At 43.7% G+C, this 22410-nt stretch overlaps 1 protein-coding gene across 1 annotated transcript in view; it reads left to right on the forward strand.

Annotated features, from left to right (window-relative positions):
* The first annotated feature begins 707 nt into the window (after positions 1-707).
* The window catches only part of THEG (theg spermatid protein), a 23377-nt gene continuing 1674 nt past the window's right edge, over positions 708-22410 (forward strand). Inside the window, exons 1-6 of the mRNA XM_027857872.1 lie at positions 708-823; positions 9576-9746; positions 10725-10786; positions 11518-11587; positions 12699-12816; positions 16891-17047. Of these exons, the coding sequence (XP_027713673.1) occupies positions 708-823; positions 9576-9746; positions 10725-10786; positions 11518-11587; positions 12699-12816; positions 16891-17047 (694 nt within the window). The remainder of the gene's footprint in view (positions 824-9575; positions 9747-10724; positions 10787-11517; positions 11588-12698; positions 12817-16890; positions 17048-22410) is intronic.

A 22410-nucleotide genomic window follows, 5' to 3' on the forward strand; every position in this document is an offset into this window, starting at 1 on the left:
TGACTGATGATGGCTTATTAGAAGGAAGTCAAGTACACAAAAAACCCTGTTTGAAGGAAAGCAGAGACTGGAAGCAGTGATTTTGACTAGGAATCAACTGCAATAGAGCAAGCAGAAGTCTGCCAAGACTTCTTACACACAGTGTAAAGAAGAGGCCATTATAGGCTTATTGTAGGTCTGCTGAGTTGGAGTTGCTGACCACCATCCTGACTGATAAAGAGTGTTTCTTGGAGGCCTGCTCAGAGTAGTGGAAAGAGCACTGAATTTGGGGAACTCAGTTTCCCTTTTTGAATGGGTCAGATTAAATGATCTCTAAAGTGCCTTCCAGCTAAATTCTATGAGCTTCATGGTGGTGGGGGTGGGGGGGAGGGAGGCAGGGAATTATGGAGTGAGATACTTGAGGCCTAAACAATTTTTAAACTATTTACCCTAAAATCCGTCTTGAGCAGTCCATGCCTACTCTAGCTCATTCTGGCTCCCAACCTTTTACTCCTGTCCATAGCAGACGAGGCAGCTACCACGGTTTCCATGGCAACCAGGATAGTGTTCCCTGTTACCACGGTGACCACATCCTTCCACTGCGGCCTGAGAACTGGTGGCCGGTGCCTAAAGCGGGGGTGGTCAGGGAAAGAAGGAAGAAAGAAGTGAAAGAAAAGGAAGGGACTTTAAGGAAGACAAGAAGCAAAGAAGCCCTTCAGTGAGAGATAATGAAAGGGATTGACCCAGATAACTTATCCAACCTTCCATGCCATGGGTCTTTAGTAGAGGATTTTCCCTTGGATGACGATCTTCCCTTGGAGGATGTGATAACTGCCACAGAAAGGTATGGATGGAAAAAGGTGAGAGGAAGATAAATGAACAATCCCAACCTGGGATAAAGGAGGAGCAAAGAAAGACCTAGACTTCACCTGTCATCCACATTGTGCTAAAGATCTGGGTAGAAATAAGGAGAATCGGAAGGGGAAGAAGAAAGAGAATAAAAAATTTAGCCTCTAAATCCAAATATTTGGATGACCCAAATTGCCCTATCTCTGGTCTTGAATTTAAAGATGTTTCTGCTCTCCTGTTTTCATCCAGATTTTGAGATGAAGCACTAGTATTGGAATATTAGGAGGCAGCTTGCTATATTGGGAAAAACTCATTAGATTTTAAGTCAGGAAGATGTAGGTTCAAATCCTGGCTCATCCACTTACTTACTGTATGACCTTGTACAAATCACTTCACATCGCTGGGCCTCAGTTTCTGTCTCTGTAAAATGGGGTAACTGGACGAGCTAACCTCTAAGACCTTTTCCAGCTCTGACTCTGATCCTATGACCTGTATTTGAACCCCTCCTTTGGCACTTACTCGTTTCAAACTAAAAAGAAGATGTTTAAGTGTACCCACAAAGATAAATGCCATAGAGTAGCTACAATGCAGAATGAAGGTTCACAGGAAACAAAATCCAAAATAGATAGTAATAACGTTCATGGCTTTAAATATCTGCAGACATGTATACAACAACGAGACAAGAGGCAAAATTAATTAGACATCCTAATGCAAGGAGGCAAATTGGACCTCACAGGTATCAGTGAGACTTGGTGGGATGAGACCCATGACTGCAATATGGCTCTGGGTAGATATAGCCTATTCAAAGAAACAAGACCAGTACAAGGCAAGGTGGGATTAGCATTGCATAGTGAAAATCCAGAAAATCCAGGGTCAATAGTGGTGAAACATAGTGGAAGAGAATTTGGATGGAGTTTGATGGAGGGAGAGACAGAAAGGTTTTTGGCACTGGATTATACTGTAGACCACCTGGGCAGAAAAAAGCGATAGATTTACAATCTATCTTGAGTAGTGATAAGGGACTTTTGTTGTCTGGACATCTGCTATTAGTTTCCCTCTGCCCAAAGCAGAGCAGCTACAAATGTCTTGATTTGACTTAATGCTCATTTTGTCAAGGGAAGCTTCTTTCCTGGATCTGATCTTCACCAGTAGGCAGGAGCTGGTTACTAGGGTGATAATGACAGAACCTTTGGAGTGATGTGAATTTGTCATAGAGAAAGAGCAGAGAGAAGAGCAGGCTTCAATGCAACCCAGATTTGGGGAAAGCCGTTTCCAAAGGGTTCAGGGACAGAATTATAGGCAGGATGGTAAGGACTTAAATTCTATGGAGGAAGTCAGTCAATCAGCTCAGGAGGGATAGAATTCTGTGAGACAGAAAAGCATGTTACAGCAGTGCATTGTGCCTGGCACATAGTAGGTGCCTAATAAATGCTTATGGATTGTGATTATTAGGACATCTGCTAGAATTTTTTTCCACCAAAAGTAGAGCAGCTGATAACTTCTTGACCTGCTCTAATGATAATGTAATCATGAAACTGCTCTCTCCAAAGTTACCAATTATCTCTTAACTGCCAGATCTAATGGTCTTTTCTCCGCCTTCATCCTTCCTGACCTCTCTGCAGCCTCTGACATTGTTGACTACTTTCTCCTGGATATTCTCTAACTCAGAGCTTTTGTGCCACAGCTCTCTCTCTCTCTGGGTTCTCCTCCCAGTCTTTCTCAAGGGCTCCAGTCCTAACCAATTTACTTATTGGATATTTCAAGCTGTATGTCCTGTAAGCATCTTAAACTCAAAGCACCCAAAACAGAACTCCGTATTTTCCTCCCCACTCTCTCCCCTATTCCAAACTTCCCTATTACTGTTAAGGGTACCCACCCACCCAGTTTCCCCAGGTTTAAAATCTCAGGGCTCTTCTTGATCCATCATTTTCACTCATCCTACATTCCCAGTCAGTTGCCAAATCTTGTTGTTTCTACCTTTGGGAGATTTCTTACATTACACCCCCATCTCTCTACTCACAGCCGTCACCTTCATTGGCAGACCTCCATCACCTCTTGTCTGGACAGCACCTGGCTGCTCCCAACCACTTAGATTTTCCCTCTAAAGCTACCTTCCTCTTACTCTGTCTCTCATATTTGCCCATTTGTTTACATGCTGTCTCTCTCATTGGAGAGACTAAACATTTATATATCATCTACTATACTCCAAGCACTGTGCTAAACACTTTACAAATGTCACCTCATTTGATCTTTGCAACAGCTCTGAGATAGGTACTACCATTCTCTCTTTACAGTTGAGGAAATGGAGGCAAGTGGAGATGAAGTGACTTGTCCAGGCTCACATAGATAGTAAATGTCTAAGGCTGGATTTGAATTTGAATTCAGGTCTTCCTGACTCCAGGCCCAGCACTCTTATCCACTGTGACACCTAGCATGCTATTAATATGTGAGCTCCTTAAGAATAGGGATGATTTTATTTTAGCTTAGCACAGTGCGTGGTACATACCAAGCCTTATACCTTAACTATCTATCTATCTATCTATCTATCTATCTATCTATCTATCTATCTATATCTATATCTATCTATATATCTGTATCTATATCTATATATCTGTATCTATATCTATATCTATATCTATATCTATATCTATATATATGTATGTATCTACTCTCATCAGCTCCCATGGGTTTAGTTATCATTCTTGTGCAGATGACTCCCAGATCTATTTATTTAGCTCCATTCTCTCCCCTGAGCTCAAGTTCTATATTCTCAACTGTCTATTGGATAGTTTGAAGCAGATGTCCATTAAACATCAACATATCCAAAACAGAACTCATCTTTTCCCCCAAATCTACCCCTCTTCCATACTTCCCTCTTCCTTTTGAAGGCATCATTTTTCCAGTCTCTCAAGTTTATCACCTCAGACTTACTTATCTCCTCACTACACAGATCTGACCATGTCACTCACCTACTCAATTCACCTCCAGTAGCTCCCTACTACCTCTAAGGATAAAATACAATCTCTTCTGTTTGGCTTTTAAGGCCCTTTATAAACTGGCCCCAACTGATCTTTCCTGCCTCACTATGCATTACTCCCCCTCCACAGCTCAAAATTCAGCTAACTGGCCTTTTCTCTCTTTCTCACACAAAACTCCATCTCCCATCTCTCTGCCCTTGCTCTGGCCATCCCCCTTTCTTGAAATGTACTCTTTGTTCACTTCTGCCCCATTAAAGAAGAGAATCCTCTTCTTCTTTCAAGATGCAACCCAGTGTCAACTTTTACATGAAGCCTTTCTTGATCTCTGCAGCTTTCAATGCCCTCCTTCCCAAATTACCTTGAATTTATTTACACTTGTTCTCTTTATTTTTATTCTCTATGTGCTTATATATGCATGCATTGTCTACCTGAGTGGAATGTAAGCTTTTTGAGAAGAGGGGTTGTTCCATTCTTTGAATTGTTATCCCCAGTGTTTATTAAAATGCCTGGCACATATTGAACATTTAATAAATGCTTCTAGGTTGATTGATGGATTGATGCGGGTGAGTAAGAGTGAGAAGTCAAGGCTGAGATGACATTGTACATCTGAGTGGCTATCGTAGATGACCTTTTCAAGGAGTTTAGCCACTTCCACAGGTGTCCCATAGGAATTGAATTTGTAGGCAATAGGGAAGGAGCCAGTAGACAAGGAGAGATTGAAGGTAGAGTGGGGATGATAGAAGGGACAATCTTTTGGAAAGGACAGGATGGAATGGGAGAGGGGTTTGCCTTGGCAAGGAAGAGGGCCACCTCATTATGTGAGATAGGGGTAAAGGAGATGGTAGCAGAAGGCATCTGGGTGATATGAGATGAGGAAAAAGGGAGAACAGGGAGCTCTGCATAAATGACCTCCATTTTTTCAGTGAAATATGAGGCAAGGTTCTCAGCTGAGATAGCTGTAGGTCAAGGGAGCCATGAGAAGTTTGAGGAAGGATGAAAAGGTTTGGAAGAGTTGATGTAGAGAGTGGGATAGTGAGTTGATAAGGTGGGGTGTGGAATGAGTGCCCAGCAGCAGTGAGAACTCAGTTGAGGTTGTGTAACATAAATTTATGGTGGACCCAGTCAGTATGGTTTTGTTATTTCTGAAGCTTTGTTCAGCAGCATGTGTGTAGAGGCTTGGCTATGCAAGGAACTCAAGGGAAGAGGACATTGTCAAACTAAACTGGTTCACCAATGGGTCAAGATGGGGAAAAGAAGAAAGTGCAGCTAGTATAGGTGTGGTAGTCTGAGAAAGACCTAGGTCTGGGGGATTGGAGGTCACCCTGAGGGGTTGCAAGGCAGAGGGAGAGATGGAATTACAATAGAAGGTGATCAGATATAGGAAATTTAGAGTTCACCAGAGCAGCGAGGTGGCATAGTGGATAGAGCATTGAGCTTGGAGTCAAGAAGACTCATCTCCCTAAGTTCAAATCTGGCCTCAGACACTTACCAGCTGTGTGACTCTGGGTAAGTCACTTAACCCTGTTTGCCTCAGTTTCTTCATCCATAAAATGAGCTGGAAAAGGAAATGACAAGCCATTCCAGTATCTTTACCAAGAAAACCCCACATGGGTTCATGAAGAGTTGGACACAGCTGAACAACAAAGAGTATGACCATCTTTGCACGTGGCTGAGGTGGGGTAGAGGTTCAGGAAGTCCAGGGAAAAGAGCAAATTGAGGAACTGGGAGGTTAGAGTGTTTGAGGAAGTATCGAAGTCCCCAAGTATGAGAGCGGGAGTTAGGGAGGAGATTCCATGAGCCAGGCACTGGACTGATTGAGGAAGAAAGAAGAGTATCCAGGAGGTGGACAAGAGCTACCGAATTTTGATTGGATGGTTGTTGTTGTGTTTGTCCTTCTTTCTCAAAAGAAGACCAATGACCTCATGAGGGCAATGCCAGACTCATTCTGAAGATCCAAAAGTCCCTGGTTGGATCCCAGTTTCATAAAAAGGGAGATTGGATGTTAGCTATGGATTGAGGGAAGCTCAAAGTAAGAGAGGGTACCAAGTGATGGTGGTAAAGGGAGAACCCAGAAGGGTCTGGGGGAGCAAAGAGTATTCGAACTTTCCCATCTTGTCCAGTTAGTCCAGAGAAAGAGCAAAAGGATGTCCACCAGTGCTAGAAATGTAGGCCAGAGAGGTTGTGTCAGCAACAGGAAGCCAATGAGACCATCAGTGAGAGCCAGAAGATGGAAGGAATGGGAAAGAAAAAGATTTAACATGGAAGCAAATTTGTTACCCCGTGAAACAGGCATTACAGATATCACCGTGGGAGATGTGGGTAGTTTTAGAGTGAGACATTGTGAGGATTGGGTTCAGGTACATGGGAATAAAGAATAAAGTATTAGGAGACTGAGAATGGGGGTTTGAATTATGATATCCAGGGATTCAGAATCACCAAAATGGGTATGACCCACAGAGAGTTTGTTAATCTTTAAGGAATGAGTTCTGGGAGGTTTCCATTGTCAATGAGGTGCGGCTTCACAGTGGCATCCTCTCAGGGTCTTAGGCAATTCAGGAGCTGAAGGAATGATGCTATTCCCCTTCCTTCAAGGCAGGTGACCAGGCTGGAGATTTGATGGAATGACCTTTCTCTTTTTTCCTGTAAGGGAGGGGTCTGGTACTCTATGGGATAATATTTCTTCTCTTCCCCATAGTGGGGGAGGAGGTTGGTGGGCAATTAGTTCATGCAAGAATAAATATATTCTTTAAAAGATTTTTAAAAAATTCCATGTCCAGAAAGCAGTTGGCTATGTGGAACTACAAATGAGGAGAAAGACTAGGCCTGGATATATATTTGGTTGGACTCTTTTTTTTTCTTTTTTGGAGGCAATCAGAGTTAAATGACTTGCCCAGGGTCACACAGCTAGTGAATATCTGAGGCTGGATTTGAGTTCAGATCCTCCTGACTTCAGAACTGGTGCTCTGTCCACTGTGCCACCTAGCTGCCCCTAAGGCTGGATATATAGATATGACAATCATTTCCATAGGGATCATAATTGAGTCTATGAGAATTGATGAGATTGCCAAATAAGGGTGTATAGAGAGAAAAGAGGGCCCAGGACAGAACTTTGGGGAATACCCAACAGTCGGTGGCTATGCCAAAGATGAAGATCCAGCAAAGCTTGAGACCAATGAGGAATTTCAGAAAGGTAGGAGGACAACCATGAGGAATGTCATGAAAACCTAAAGAGGAGAATTTCCAGACGGAGAAGATGGTCAACGGAGTTAATAGTGGGGAACTCTGTCTATGGTTTAGACTACTTGGCCAATGTAGTCTCTTCCACGTCTCAGGTTCTGGGATCCTTTGCCAAAAGATGCCGGGAGTTCAAGAAAGGTGAGGATTGGCAATTAAGAGAGCTCTGGTAACTTTTGGAGAGAGTAGTGTCAGTTAAGTGAACCTTGCCAAGGGACAAGATCGAGACTCTCCAGCCGGGCATTTAAAAGTCCTTCAGGGTTTGCCTTTGTCCTACTTCTCCAGACTTCCTTCCTCTAGCTCTACCTTAAACACTCTTCCTTCCAGTCACATTCCCCAAACTTCTCACTCCTTCCACCTCCTGTCCTTTGTACACACTTTCCCCTACTCTCTGTGGGTCATACCCATCTTGGTGATTCTGAATCCCCAGATGTCATGAGGCTCTCCTTCCTCATCTCAGCTTCTTGGAAGCCTTAGCTTCTTCCAGGGCTCAGCACAGGTGCCGCCTTCCAAAGGAAGCCCTCCCAGATCCTCTAGGTGTCAATGGGCTGTCCTCATTCATTTCCCTGAGAACAGAGACTGTTGTTCAGCTTTGTCTGTGTATCTCTAGCAGTAATTTGCAGATTAGGACAAAGACTAGATTTATTGGTCTACTTTATGGGTATTGGGAAATCCCCCCAAAATGAAAACTTCCTCATCCAATGCAGGTCAGCTCTTGCTCTGTGAACTGGGGTTTTAGAATGTTGCCTAGAACCTGAGAGGTTAAGTTGCTGCCCAGGGGCTCACAGCCAGTATGCTTTAGAGATACTACTTGAACCCAGTCTTCCTGGCTTCAAACTTGACTCTTTACGCACTATGCCAGATGGCCTAGCAAATAATAGGCATCAAATGTTGGAATTGATGAATTGTCTAAAGTGACAGTAAGTAGGGGGTTGAGGGAAGAGTAGAGAGTAGAAGATTCCTACGTAGGATGCAAGCTTTGATACCCACCGTCATACCACGACACACAGCTAAGGTGTTTCTGAGATAAGTCTTTCAAGTCATAGGGTTTAGAATTGGAAAGGACCTTTGGAATCATCCATTCCAATTGCCTCATTTTACAGATGAGGAAACTGAGGTCCCAGAGAGGTGAAAGGATCTGTCCAAAGACATATAGTAAGAAGCAGAGGACCAGGATTCAAGCCCAGGTTCTCTGATTGAAAAATACAATTCATTCTATACTGTAGAAAGAGTAGAGGGAGCAGGAGTAGGGGGAAGAAAAGAGAAGAAGGAAGTGGGAAAGGGATAGGTAGAGAAAAAGAGAGAGGAGGAAGATGTAGACAAGAAAAGAGGAGAAAAAAGGTAGAGGAGGAGGAGAAAGAAGAAAAAGATGAGGAGAAGGAGTTGAAAGAAAAGGAAAGGGAAGAAAAGGAGAGGGTGATGGGGAGAAGAAAGGAGAAGGAAGTAGAAGTGAAAGGAAAGGAGGTGGAAGAGGAAAGGGAAGAAGAAGAAGGAGAAGAAGAGGAAGAAGAAGAGGAGAAGGTGGTGGTAGAGAGGGGGAGGGGAAGAAGAGGAACATAAGCTCTGTGACAATAGGGGCATTTGCATCCCTACCACCTAGTACAGTGCCTGGCACATGGTTCTTTAATATATGTTTAGTATATGATTGATTGAGGAGAAGGAGGTAGAGAAGGGCAGAGACTAGTGGGAGTCACATTCTCAAGGTTATAGTTGAAAGACAAAGGCCCTTGAATGATGTACAGACAAGCAGAGGAGGTAGCTAGGTGGGTAAGTGGATAAGAGCACTGAGCCTGAAGTCCTCAGGAAGACCTGAGTTCAAATCCAATATGTGTGACCTCAGGGAAGTCACTTCACCTGTTTGCCTTAATCCACTGGAGAAGGAAATGGCAAAGCACTCCAGTATCTTTGCCGAGAAAACCCCATAGACAATATGGTCCATAAGGTCATGAAGAGTCAGAAACGACTGCACAGCAACTCAGGCATAAGAGCTATCAATAAGAGAGAAACTTTCCCTGAGCATGCCTAGGGCAGGCGAGGACAGCTCAAGCGGCATCTGGCATTTTATAGCTTCATAGAATTCAGAGCAGCAAAGGCCCTTGGAACAACGTTAAAATACCAGGGACACCAAGACTACAAAGCAGGAACCTTGGCATACAGAAGGTCAGAAGCTGGAAAGGGACCTTGGTCCACAGAACCAGAAGAACCCAGAATTTCAGAGATGGATGAGGTCTCAGAACACAGATTCTGCAACTGAAGGTTTTACATGGTCTGGGTAACACACAGACCATGTGACTCGGAAGGGTCCTTAGAGACCATCTAAGGATCCATCCCTTCATTTTAAAATGGGGGGAGGGAGAATTGAGTCCCCAGAAGAGAAGTTCAAGGTCGTAGGTGGCAAAATGGCAGCACTGGGTTGTCAGACTCCAAATTCAGGGGGGGTCCTTCCATGACTCCCCACTCTGGGTTTGTGTGCCCAGTGTCACACCCTCTACAACCTTCTCCTGCCCTCAACCCTAACACCAAGTTCTTCCCAAGGGAGATCATCTCACGTCCTTGTACACGAGACGATGAAATGCCAGATGTTATCGTCACTGAACTTCGGTCATGGAAGAAGTGTCATAAACGCCATAGCTCTGGACACCACAGGAAATGCAGAATCGATGAGCTGGCCAAGCCCAAGGTCAACCATCAGATCATAATAGACAGGTGTGGACAGCGGTATCATCGGGGAACAGAGAGAAGGATGGAAAGATCACTTTCCTTAGTTTCTGCTATCTGTAAAATGAGAGAGGGGCATTGTATGGGATGATCTTGGGAACCCTTTCTAGCTTTGACATCCTATGTTCTATTTCTTAAGATTCTTTCTAGATCTGACATTCAATGACTCTAAATGAAAATAAGAGTGCAAGATCTTCACTAATCTCTGCCCCCAGGGGCTTTTTATCCCCTCCTAAACCTCTGGGTTCCTGGCCCAGCACTCAGAACCATATGCCCTCATGGCTTTCTCCCACTGTGACCCTTCATCACATCCCAAATCTCTGCACAACCCTTAGACCAGAATCAGGTGAAGGTGGGGCCATAAAGAGTAAATTGGCCCCTTGGAATAGAAAAAAGGAACAACAGGAAGGAGGAGTGTGAGATGGGATAAGGTTCTAGAAGTCAGAAAGGAGGGCAAGCAGCATACTATAGTAGAGAATGCCCCGGGGTTGGAGTAAGAGAACCCAGGCTCAGGTCTTCATCACCATGTGATCAGGTCCCTTTACCACTCCTGAACTCCCGTCTGTAAAATCGGAGGATAGAATAAGACTGTCTCCAAATGCTTTGGAACTCTTTGCTGCTGAGAAAGGGTCTTAAGTGAGGCTGAGAGGCTGATGAATCAGTAAAGGAGGGGAGGGTCCCTGGCTGGTGATAGCATAGAAAGAGCACTCAGAGTTCAGGTTAAAATAGAGGGCAAACTCAGGGCACAGATTAGCCCCCAGTTTCATCCACTTAAACAGGTGGATAGGTGAAAGAATGGTATAAAGGGATAAGTTGCTGGGACGGAAGAAGGGCCACTGGGGACAATTGAGACATCTGGGCCTCAGTTTCCTCATATATAAAATGGGAGGGAATGAGCTAGGTAATATCTGAGGTTGTTTTCAGCTATAGATCTTATAAACCCATAAATCCCTTGGTTTCTTCCAGGCCTTCGGTATATTGGACAGATAAGATACTACCAGATACTACCCTCAGTGTGACTTTTCCTCGTAAGTCAAGCCTACATTCTATGCCCAGCTTCCTCCCCTATTGTCCCTGGGGAAGTCTCTCTCCTTCCGTCTATACATTTGGTCTCTCTTTTCCTACCCCTGCCCACTGAGAAGCCATGAAGATCCAGGGAAAGCCTGGGGACCACCCAGCTGTTATGTAAGTTAAGTATATCCCAGGACACAGACTGGGGACAGTGGGTGTAATATCTTAATACTGCCACTCGTGGGCTGCATGCCCACTTCCCCTTTCAGCACCTCAGTTTCCCTACCCGTAAATTAGATGGTTAGCCTTGATGATCTATGTCTAAGATTCCTTCTGACTCTTACCTATGTTCTAATGTCTATCTATGTTCTGACATCTTGTGTTCCATGCTCTAAAGTTCCTCTCAGACCTGATAGTCTGTTTTAAGGGCCTACCCAGTTCCAACATTACATGTTCTAAGGGCTCTCTGAGCCCTGGCATTCTGTTCTAGGGTCCCTCCTTGCTCTGACATTCTGTATCCTAGGGTCTAAGTTCTGACATTCTGCACTCTGTGTTTGGAGGTCCCTCCCAGTTCTGTGGTTCCACATTTCCTGCCTATGTTTTAAATTAAATTTGACTTAAATATAGCTTTTTCAGAAAGGTGCCTATTGTGCAAGGCAAGGGGCCACTCAAGAACTGTCACTCCCTACTTGTCAGATGGATATAGGAGTAATTCCTGGGCTGTATTTTTTTTTAAATTCAATTGTAGTTGTGACACCAAGACTAGAAGAGCTCTCTAGACCCAAACGGTTCTATTCAACCTACTACAATGAAAGCAGGTAAGAGGGTTGGAAGGGGGTCAGTATCGATGACAGAAGATAGAAGTGGATCACTAGCCCCTGCACTCAGCCCCCCATCACTGCTTCTCCTGGTCTCGTTTGGAATCCCAGGCAAAGCTGGAAAAAATCTGAGGGGGTAATGAAAGGGTTGGGCTAGGCGGCTTCCGAGGGCCCTCCCAGCTCTGGCCTTCCCAGTGCTGTAGATTAGACTCATAGAATATTGGACCTGGACAGTGTCTTACAGGATATCTAGTACAACCCTCTTATTTTATCGATGAGGAGTCTCAGGGGTTTCACAGCTCTGACCTTCTCAGTGCTGTAGACTAGACTCATAGAATATTAGAACTGGAAAGTGCCTTACAGAGTATCTAGTACAACCCCCCCCCTTATTTTATAGATGGGGAATCCCAAGGTTTTCTCCAGCTCTGATACTGTGTTCTAAAGTCCCTCCCAGTTCTGACATTCTGGGTTCTAAGGGCCCTCCCAGCCTCTCTGACCTTCCATGTGGCATGATTCTACCTGGGATCTAAGTCTTGGGCAGGGAGGCCTGTGGTTGTCAGCAGGCTCAGTCTAGCAGGGCAGGACCTGGAATGGGAAGCACTCAAGACTCATCCTCTTCCTGCCTGTGATCAAATGAGGATGGCTGGGGCCGAGGCTTTCCTTAGGGGTCCAGTCAACATATCAGAGGGGGAGGGAGAAATGGGAGATCCCAATGCTTCTTCTTGGAGCCCTTCTGGTAAAACATTTTGGAAATGTCCCTAGCTATCCAGAGCCTATCACCTGCTGCTTACCCATTAGCCCAGGACACCAGAAAAGGTGTCTGATACTTCGTCATGTCCCCAAATAGTTATTTCCACCAGGATGTGGGAGGATGCACATACTGGTCTCAGTCCCGATGCCCCCTCCCAGCTCCATCCTGTAGCCCCTGACACACCTCCAAGACAAACTACTTGGTCCACGCACCAAGCTAAGAATGGAGAGCTGACCGTGATGGGGAGGAGGGAAGGGAGGCAGATCTCACACAGGCTTTGTCCCCCGGTGGAAAAGGACCATTGGGAGCAGGAGGGCTCTCTATTGTGATGTTCCCTCAGGCTGACCCTCCCTGTCTCAGGTCCACACCTATTTGGCCCATTTCACGGGCATCACTGGAGGCCAAGGCTTCGCCTCGTCTGAAGGTGCTTGCATATCCAAAGATTCGGAACAACATCTGGGTCATTGATCCTTCTGCGGTAAGTGTCTCCTCACTGCCTACTAGGTCTTTCTGGGTGATTGCCATCTTCTTCTGTTCCCAATTATCAGATCAAAATAGTGTTCTCCTTGTTGGTTGGAGGGAGGATGCTAGAAGGTATTAGAAGCTTCTAGGTTTGGTTTTTTTTTTCTGTTAGCTAGTACCCCCTGGGTTCTATTCCTTGAGTTATCCTGAATGATGGCAGAGCCTCATTCTTGAAGTCAACAAACAATAAACATTTATAATTGCCCTTTATGTGCTGGGCCCCCAATGGCTGGGGAGGGAAGGCACAAAATTTAGATAATATGTGGTCCCTTCCCTCATGGAGCTCCCAGTTTACTAGGGCAATAAGACACAAATACAAAGAATTGATTATAATACAGTTTGTTAATATATACAGTTATAATACAGTTTCATAAGTTTGTTAGAGAAATACAACATGCTACGTGAGTTCTGAGGGAGGAGGGTCATTACTGAATGAAGAGTTCTCTAGGGGAGTTACCCCCAAGAATGATAAAGGACAGAGGATCTCACTTCCAGCAAGTGTGGAGAGCAGAGATCTGTGTAGAGTATGAAGTATTTGTATTTCTGATACAGCCAAGGGGTTGGTCTCCATGCTCAAAAGGTAGGGCAATGTGTCTACCTGAAGAGAAGGTAAAGGAGGCAGGGAAATGCCTCTATACTTTCTAAATTATGAGAGAGAATAAAGTTTTCTTTTTTTAAAAAGTGTGTATATGTGCATATTTGTGTGTATATGTATAGATTACATATATACATATAAATATATAGAAACACATATATGGAAAGAGAGAAGGAGGGGGGAGAGAGGAAGAAGGGGAGAAAAAGACAGAGAGGAAAGGAGAGAGATGAGTGAGAGAGAGGGAAAGACAGGGGAGAAAGAGAAGGGGAGAGGAGAGGAAAGAAAGAGAAGAGGAGAGAGAGAAAGAAAAAGAGAGAAGGGAGAGAAGGGGTGGGGAGAGAGAGAGGGAGAAAGAGAGAGAGCCCCAAAATTCTTAAGGCAATTTTAACACTATATATGAACAGCTTTGCTGCTGTATATGAACAGCCAGCAAGATGGTGTTAGGTCATGAAAGTGAGAGGGAGAAAAGAAGGGACCGCTGTACAGAAACTGTACAAAAAACAGATTAACTCTTTCTGAAGAAGAAAGAGCTGGGCCCTCTGGGGAGGAAGCAGCTGCTTCACCTTCAAGCAGTGATGACGTGGGTTTGAAAGTGCTGTCCGGGAAAGAGCTCATCCAGCAAGACTCGGAGGAAGAAGAGAAGAGGAGAGGAGAGGTGCCTCTTCAGACCTGAAGAAGCTTCACATCTTGATTTTCCAAAGGGGCAAAAAAAAGCAAGTGAACAGAGTCTGCAAACAATATATCAGTTAACCAGGCTTCAGTTCTTGGTGAAATTTGAGAACCTATCTCTGAAGTGTGTTTTCATCGAAGATAAGTATGCCCACATGGTTTATCAAAATGTGGCTCCTGGGAGGCAACATCTGAACCCTGAACTACCCTAGAAGAAAGGAGACCAGCATGACAGTCGATCACGGAAAGGCAGGCATAGAATTACTGACAGGCTGGGCGCTCTTTCATTTAGTCTCCAAGGAGGTACCAGACCAGACATATCTAACTGTCCTCTCTAAATAATGCTGGTCTAGGGGCAGCTAGGTGGCACAGTGGATAGAGCACTGGCCCTGGTGTCAGGAGGACCTGAGTTCAAATCCGGCCTCTAACACTTGACCCTTACTAGTTGTGTGACCCTGGGCAAGTCACTTAACCCCATTGCCTAGCCTAAAAAGATAGATAGCACCAGATAGATAGATAGATAGATAGATAGATAGATAGATAGATAGATAGATAGATAGATAGATAGATAGATAGATAGATAGTGCTGGTCTAGTGGAACAATAGGTTCAAACCAAAAAACTGTTTCCCCTAACAGTTGCCCTTACAGGGGGAGGCTTACAACAAGTTTAGGCTTGCAGCTTAATCCTTCCCACCAAAAGGCCTTTTAGATAAAAGACTGTCCCAAATAGTGATTAGCCAGTAAAACCATTTCTCCAAGCAAATAGCAAATAGATACTGAAGTTGTACAGATGAAAACGCATCAGAAAATATCCAAGAATGAATGAGCTGTTTAGATGGAGTGAGATGAAGTCTCTTTTCATCCAAGAGAGGTCCAGCACTCACTCACCCACGGGGAAATTGATACAATCTTTAGGAAAGAAAGCTGGAAATCAGAGGCTCATTGAGGAAGCAGCTTCACCTCCATGCCTGAAACTTTCAAAGTCTGTCTTTCACTATGTATCTGGAGTCAGGGCCAAAGAGAGTCTGGGATCATGTGGGTACTTTCTCAAAGGATGTCCTCTACAAAGCTCTCACAAGAGGGGCAGCTAGGTGGTGCAGTGAATAGAGCTCTGGCCTTGGAGTGAGGAGGACCTGAATTCAAATCCAGCCTCAGACACTTACTAGCTGTGTGATGCTGGGCAAGTCACTTAACCCCGATCGCCTCAGCAAGAAGTTAAATAAATAAATAAATAAATGAATAGATAAATAAATAACTAAATAAATAAATAAAAATAAAATAAAGCTCTCACAAGGACTCAGCCTTGCAGATTCTCTACCAATTCACAATCTCCTTCTGTATATATAGCAGCATAATATATATATATATATACACACATACATATATATGTGTGTATGTATCATTATTATATGTGATTATGTATATGTGATTAGTGAACAATTGAAAAGGGACAGCTAGGTGGCACCATAGTGCATAGAGCACTGGGCCTGGAGTCAGGAAGATTCATCTTCCTAAGTTCAAATCTGGACTCAGACACCTACTAACTGTGTGACCCTGGGCAAGACCCTTAACCGGGGTGGCCTCAGTTTCCTCATCTGTCAAATGAGCTGGAGAAGGAAATGGCAAACCATTCCAGTATCTCTGCTAAGAAAACCCCAAATGGGATCATGAAGAGTTGGATATGACTGAACAACAACAAAAGAAATGAAACCGTCATCCCAAAAATCCAAGAAGATTCCATCAAGATTAGTTTAGACTTGTAGCTCCTGGGCATGCTATAGATGTATATTTTAGGCAAGTATTTGACAAAGTCTCATATTATATACATAGGGGAAGATGGAGAGATGTGGAAAGTACACTGAGGAGCCTGCACAACTACTCAATGTCCAGACCCATTGTTGTTATTAATGGTTCAAAGGCACCTCAGAAAGAAGTGTACCATGCCTCAGGAGCTGCATCTTGGTCTTCTGTTAACATTTTCATCACTGATTGAATGAAAGCATTGACAACACGCTTATCAAATATGCAGATGACATCAAGCTAATACCCAAGATCATAAACCAAGAGAGCTAAAGGAGCGAGGTTGTGCTATAATGCACAGAGTGCTGGGTAGGGATTCAGGAGGGCTTGAGTTCAAGTTTGGCCTTAGACACTTACTAGCTATGTGACTCTGGGCAAATCACTTAACCTCAGTTTGCCTCAATCTACTCAGCTGTAAAATGGGGATCCTACTACCACCTACTTCCCAGTTGTTGTGAGGAACAAATGAGGTAATAGTTGTAAAATGCTTAGCACGGTGCCTGGCACATAGTAAGCACTACATAAATGTTAGTTATCAATATTATTATTAGAGTTGAAAGGAACTTTAGAGATCATCTAATCCAACCTCCCTCAAGCAACAGGATTCAGAATATAAATAACTCTGGACAAGCAAGAATATATGGGGTTGAATCCAATAAAATGAAATTTAATAGACAAGTATAAAGTCATACACTTGAATTAAAAAACAATTAACTTCATTTGATCAAGCAGGGAAGGGAAAAGCATGGGTAGATAGGAGTTATTGAGAGAAAGAACTGGGGTGGTATTTTTGGGGGGACAGTATTCCCCAGTTTTAGCACAGTGTCTGGAACATAGTAGGCATGGATGGTTCTTGAGCTGTATATTGGGATGAGCAGAGGGTAGGGAGAGGGAGCCATGGTAACCTGTGGGCCCCTTCCCCACACCACATATCTGCTTTCCTCCTTCTCCCCTACATTGCCTAGATAAGAGTGTCAAAGGCAGCACAATTAGCACAAGCCAGACCTCAGACCCTGGAGCTGGCAGCCCCCAAAAACAAGACCATGTCATCTACTGGATTGTACATCGCACAAAAGAGTAAGCAGCGTCCTCCAGACTTTGACCGGATCTACAGTTTGGCTAGTAGGTAGCCTGCGTTGGGAATGTTTCCAGTTGCTCGAAGCCCTGTTTTACTTCCTCCTCTAATTCTAGGGTAGAGAAATAGCTAAGACTTGGGAAAAGCTTGACACCCTTGCCATGCACCAGCCTTCCTAGTGGGAACTACTAACAGGGTACCAGGTACCCCCCAGGAAGGTCTCCTTGCCTTCCTCATGCCAACCCTCCCCATTGACCTGCCTTAGTGCCCCGAACTCCACCATCAGGAATTAGTTCTTTCCTCCATAGTAGTATTTTGTTGTTGTTGTTGTCTAGTCATTTTCAGTCATGCCTGATGCTTTGTGACCCCATTTATCGTTTTCTTGGCAAAGATACTGGAGTGGTTTGCTGTTTCTTTTTTCCAGCTCATTTTACAGATGAGGAAACTGAGGCAAACAGGGTTAAGTGATTTGCCTAGGGTCACACAGATGGTAAGTGTCTAAGGGCACATTTGAACTCAGGTCTTCCTGACTCCAGACCCACTGCACCACCTAGCTGCCCCTAATAATATATGACATATTATTACAAAATATTTCATAAACATGTAGAAATGGAAGTTATTATTATCATTGCTATTTTTCTTTATAAGTAGAACCAGAAAGTCCTATTCTAAAGCTTTATCATGTCATAGAGGCAACCTGGATTCTCAAAGGGTATACCAGCCAAGCTTAAGCTATGACAGGTTCCTACCATCATGGGAAGAACCTGTTTTTCTTCCTGTCTTCCTACATGACTTTGTTTTACAATTAATAAACATTTATTTTCTCTCCCTGTCACCTTCCACAATTTAAAAAGGGAAAAAAAAGGAACAGATGTACACAATCAAACAAAACAAATTCCCACATCGTCCATGTCCAAAAGCATATTCTCATTCCGCACCTTGAGTTCATCATTTCTCTCTCAAGAGGTGGGCAGGACATTTCATCATAAGTCCTCTAGAACTGTGATTGATAATTGCAGCAGAGTTCTCAGTCTTTCAAAGTTGTTTGTCTTTACAATGTTGTGATTCCTGTGTAAATTGTTCTCCTTGTTCTACTCACTTCATTCCGCATTAATTCATACAAATCTTCCCAGGTTTCTCTGAACCTATCCCATTCCTCATCTCTTATTGCATAATATTGTTCCATTATATTTATACATAATAATTTAATCAGCCAATTCCCCAGTTGATTCGCATCCTCTTAACAGCCAAAAAAGTTTTGATTATGGTTCCCACAATAGACCGTGTCTGCTTTCCAAAGACTTTTGCACAAAACAAGACCTGATGAATTCTTTGACTATAGAAACAAAGAAAAATACAAAACTGCTTCCAATCTGGTGCATCCCCCTTTCACTTCTGCAGGAGTGGGAAAAGGAGGCATCAGATACTAAGAATCACACAAATTTTGGACTGCCTATAAACATTAACAGCTGTCAGGACTTTAAATAAGAGCCCTTTTCCAGTGATAGAGTGACTATACCACGGAAGGACTGAATCATGTCAGTGTTGACATTCTTGCTATAAATGAAAACAGAAGACAGAAGACAGTTGCCACCAAATGGAAGGATGGTTTGCAAATTCTCTTTGAAGAGATGAAGAATGAGGATACTGAAAGAAGTTAGAACATGGCCTCAGCCAGCAGACATTTGATCGACTTACCAAGTCGAGAACTATGGACATCAAAGAGATACTGATTTAAAATATAAGCTCAGAAGCAGTATAAAAATTTTTGGAAACATGGCAAGAGGCCAATCCAGATCATTTTGAGAGTATTTAAGGATAAAATTGGAAGGAGAACAACAGACAAAAAAATGGAAAAGATTGGTAAAAAAAATTTTTAGAACAAATTCTTTTCTCCTTAAAGGGCAGTGGTGCCACCATACTGGGGACTCTTACTTCATAGAAGTTCAATAGAGATTGGAACAAAGAAGGAGAGAACTGGGGGAGGGGGATCCTATCAAGTGTTTCTGAGGTATAGAACTAGGAACCAGGGATCTTTGAGCTAAGGCTTGAAGGAAGCCAGGGAAATCAGGAGGGACAACATTCCAGGTAGGAGAGACAGCCAATGAAAATGCCTGGAGTCTGGAGATGAAGTGGCCTGTGAGGGGCACGATAAGAAGACCGGTGCAAAGGGGAAGGTGGGAGGGGATACTGGGGAGGGGAGCAGTTTGAATAAGGTATGAGATTATAAAGGTAGGAGGGGCCAGGCTGTGAAGAGCATTAAGAGTCAAACAGAATGTCCTGGAGTCAGGAAGACCCGAGTTCAAATCTGGACTCAGAAACTACTTAACCTCTGCTTCCCTTAGTTTCATCATCTGTAAAATGGGGTAATAATAGCACCAACTTCTCAGGGTTTTTGTGAGGACCAAAAGAGATAATAATTATAAAGTGCTTAGCACAATGCCTGGCACATAGTAAGTGCTATATAAATGTTAGCTATGAGGACTGAGAAAAGGCCATTGGATCTGGGATCATTGGTAACTTTGAAAAGAGCAATTTCAGTGGGGATAGAAAGATCAAGGGATCATTTTTTGGAGAATGGAGAAGATAAAAACATTTTTGTAGGCAGTAAGGATGCAGCTATTAGGGAGAAATTGAAGATAAAAGACATAGTGAAGATGATGGAGACAGCAATCTCTTGGGGGAGACAGCATGAAATAGGATCACTTGTGCATTTGCAGGGGTTCAACTTGCCAAGGAGAAGGGCTACCTCTTGGTGTGAGACAGGCGCCAAGGCGGAGATGGTAGCAGAAAGCATCTGGGTGATGTGAGATGAAGAGAAAGGGAGAAGACGGAGCTATTAGCAAAGAGCTTCCATTTTTTTTTTTCAGTAAAATATGAGGCAAAGTTCTCACCTGAGAGGTGTCACCTGAGAGGGTCAGGGAGGGGAGCCATGAAAGGTGAAAAGGTTTGGAAGAGCCACTAGAGAAAGTCAGACAGTGAGTTAATTAGGGAAGCATAGAAGGATTGCCCAGCAGCAGTGAGGGCCCAGTTGAGGTTATATACATGAAATTTGTAGTTGACCCAGTCAGAACAATTTCATGATTTTCTCCATGTCTATTTAACAGCATGTGTGTAGGAGTGAAAGCAGTGAATGATGGGAGCCATCTAAGGCTGAGGCTTGGCAGGTCATAATGGGTAATATGATAAGAGGGTTAAAGACTCAAGAGAAGAGGACAGTGTAGAGTTTATTTGGTTTACCAAGGGATCAAGATGGGGAAAAGAGGAGACAGTGGCTAGTGCAAGGCTGATGTCCTGGGAGAGAACTAAGATGCTAGGGGATTGGAGGTCCTGGTATGAACACAGAGCAAGATTTGGTAAGGGAAGGGAGATGAAGAAGTAGAAAGCCAGGGGCAGCTAGGTTGCGCAGTGAATAGAGCTCTGGTCATGGAGTCAGGAGGACCTGAGTTCAAATCCAGCCTCATACATATAACACTTACTAGCTGTGTGACCTTGGGCAAGTCACTTAACCCCGATCTCCTCATCCAAAAAAAAAATTAATTAATTAAAAAAAAAAAGAAGAAGTAGAAAGCCAATAGATTGTGATCTGATAAGAGAACTTTTTCCACCAGAGTGGTGACTATGTGAATGGAGATAAGGGGATGTATATGAGACAGGTAGACACATTGTAAAGGTAGAAACAAGTCAAGACTCAGCATGATATGAGTATGAGTGCAGATGAGGTTTTGAGCCTGAGTAACTGGAAAGATGATGGTGTCCTCCAGCATTATAGGAAATCTGGAAAGAAGTCAAGGTTTGTGGGGAGAACGAAGAGGAAGTTCGTGACAAATGGTCTCTATTTTCTTGTTAAAATAGGATTCAGGGGCAGCTAGGTGGCGCAGTGGATAGAGCACCGGCCCTAGATTCAGGAGGACCTGAGTTCAAATCTGGCCTCAGACACATAACACTTACTAGCTGTGTGACACTGGGCAAATCACTTAACCCCATTGCCTAAGCCCCCCCAAAATAGGATTCAAAGTTTTCAGCTGAAAGGGAGGGGGCAGAGAGTGTTATGAATAGTTTGAGGAGAGAAGAGAATATTAAGAACAGGGTCAGTCAGGGAAAAGTAGAAGGGGCAGCAAGGAGAGCCCAATGGATATTAGACAACAAACTTGTGGTAGACTCAGTCATGCAGTTGTGTGACTTTCCACATCTGTCAAGGGTATGGCCAGCCCCCCACTCACCCAGATTCAAAACCTCGGTGTCATCCTTGATACCTCGCTTCCACTCATATATCCACATGTCCAATCAATTACCAAATTCTTGTTGTTTCTGCCTCCCCTCCACAAAGTCTCTCTCATATGCATGCTTCCTCTTCACTCCTATGACCGGCTTGCTAGTTCAGGCCCTGACCACCTAATGCCTGTGCCATGGCGGTCATCCACCAACTAGTCTCCCTGCCTCAAGTCTACCCCCTCTGGAATCCACCCCTCACCTAGCTGCCCAAGTGATTTTGCTAAAGTTCAAGTTTGGGGCAACTAGGTGGTGCAGTAGATAGAGCACTAGGCCTGTAATCAGGAAGACCTCAACTTCACGAGTTCAAATCCAGCCTCAGATACTTCCTAGTTGTGTGACCGTGGGCAAGTGACTTCACTCTGTTTGCCTTTAAAAAAATAAATGAAGTTCAAGTCTGACCGTGTCACCAGCAACTCAATAAACGCTAGTAGCTTCCTATTACCTACATGATCAAATATAACCTCCTCTGATTAGGCTCTAACCTACTGTTCTAATTTTATTACACATTCTTTATTACGTACTCTGTGGTCCACACTTGCCTTCGTACTGTTCTTCACATCTCACAACACTTCATTTCTTTCCTCTGTGTCTTTGCTCTGGCTCTGCCTCATTCCTGAAATACTCTCCTTCTTCACCTCCATTTCCTCGGATCTCAAGTAAGCCAATCCGGGTTGGAGTTGCTGCTTTGCTATTTATTACCGTTGTGACCTTAGAACATCTAGTCTTTGGAAAGGACTTTGGAGGACTTTGGATTGGTTCAATCCCTCCATTTTACAGATGAGAAACTGAGACCTTGGTCAATCCCTAATCCCCTCCCCTCATCAATTTCCCTATCTGAGAAATGAAGGGGTTGGACTAGGCAGACAGAAGCTATTGTTATTTACTTTCATTCTGAGCTGATCAGGGCCCAGACAGTGACCAAGAAGGGCTTTGTCTGGGACCTGAGTGATTTGGGGTTAAGGCTAGTCTTTAAGAGAAAAAAACAAAACAAAACAAAAGTTTCAGAGATTAAAATTTACATTCCAGAGAAGAAAGAAAGAAAGGAAGGAAGGAAGAAAGAAAGAGAAAGAAAAAGAAAGGAAGGAAGGAAGGAAAGGAAAGGAAAGGAAAGGAAAGGAAAGGAAAGGAAAGGAAA

This window comes from Vombatus ursinus, unplaced genomic scaffold (assembly GCF_900497805.2).
Source record: "Vombatus ursinus unplaced genomic scaffold, bare-nosed wombat genome assembly UNPS02000546.1, whole genome shotgun sequence".
NCBI classification, from domain to species: Eukaryota; Metazoa; Chordata; class Mammalia; order Diprotodontia; family Vombatidae; genus Vombatus; species Vombatus ursinus.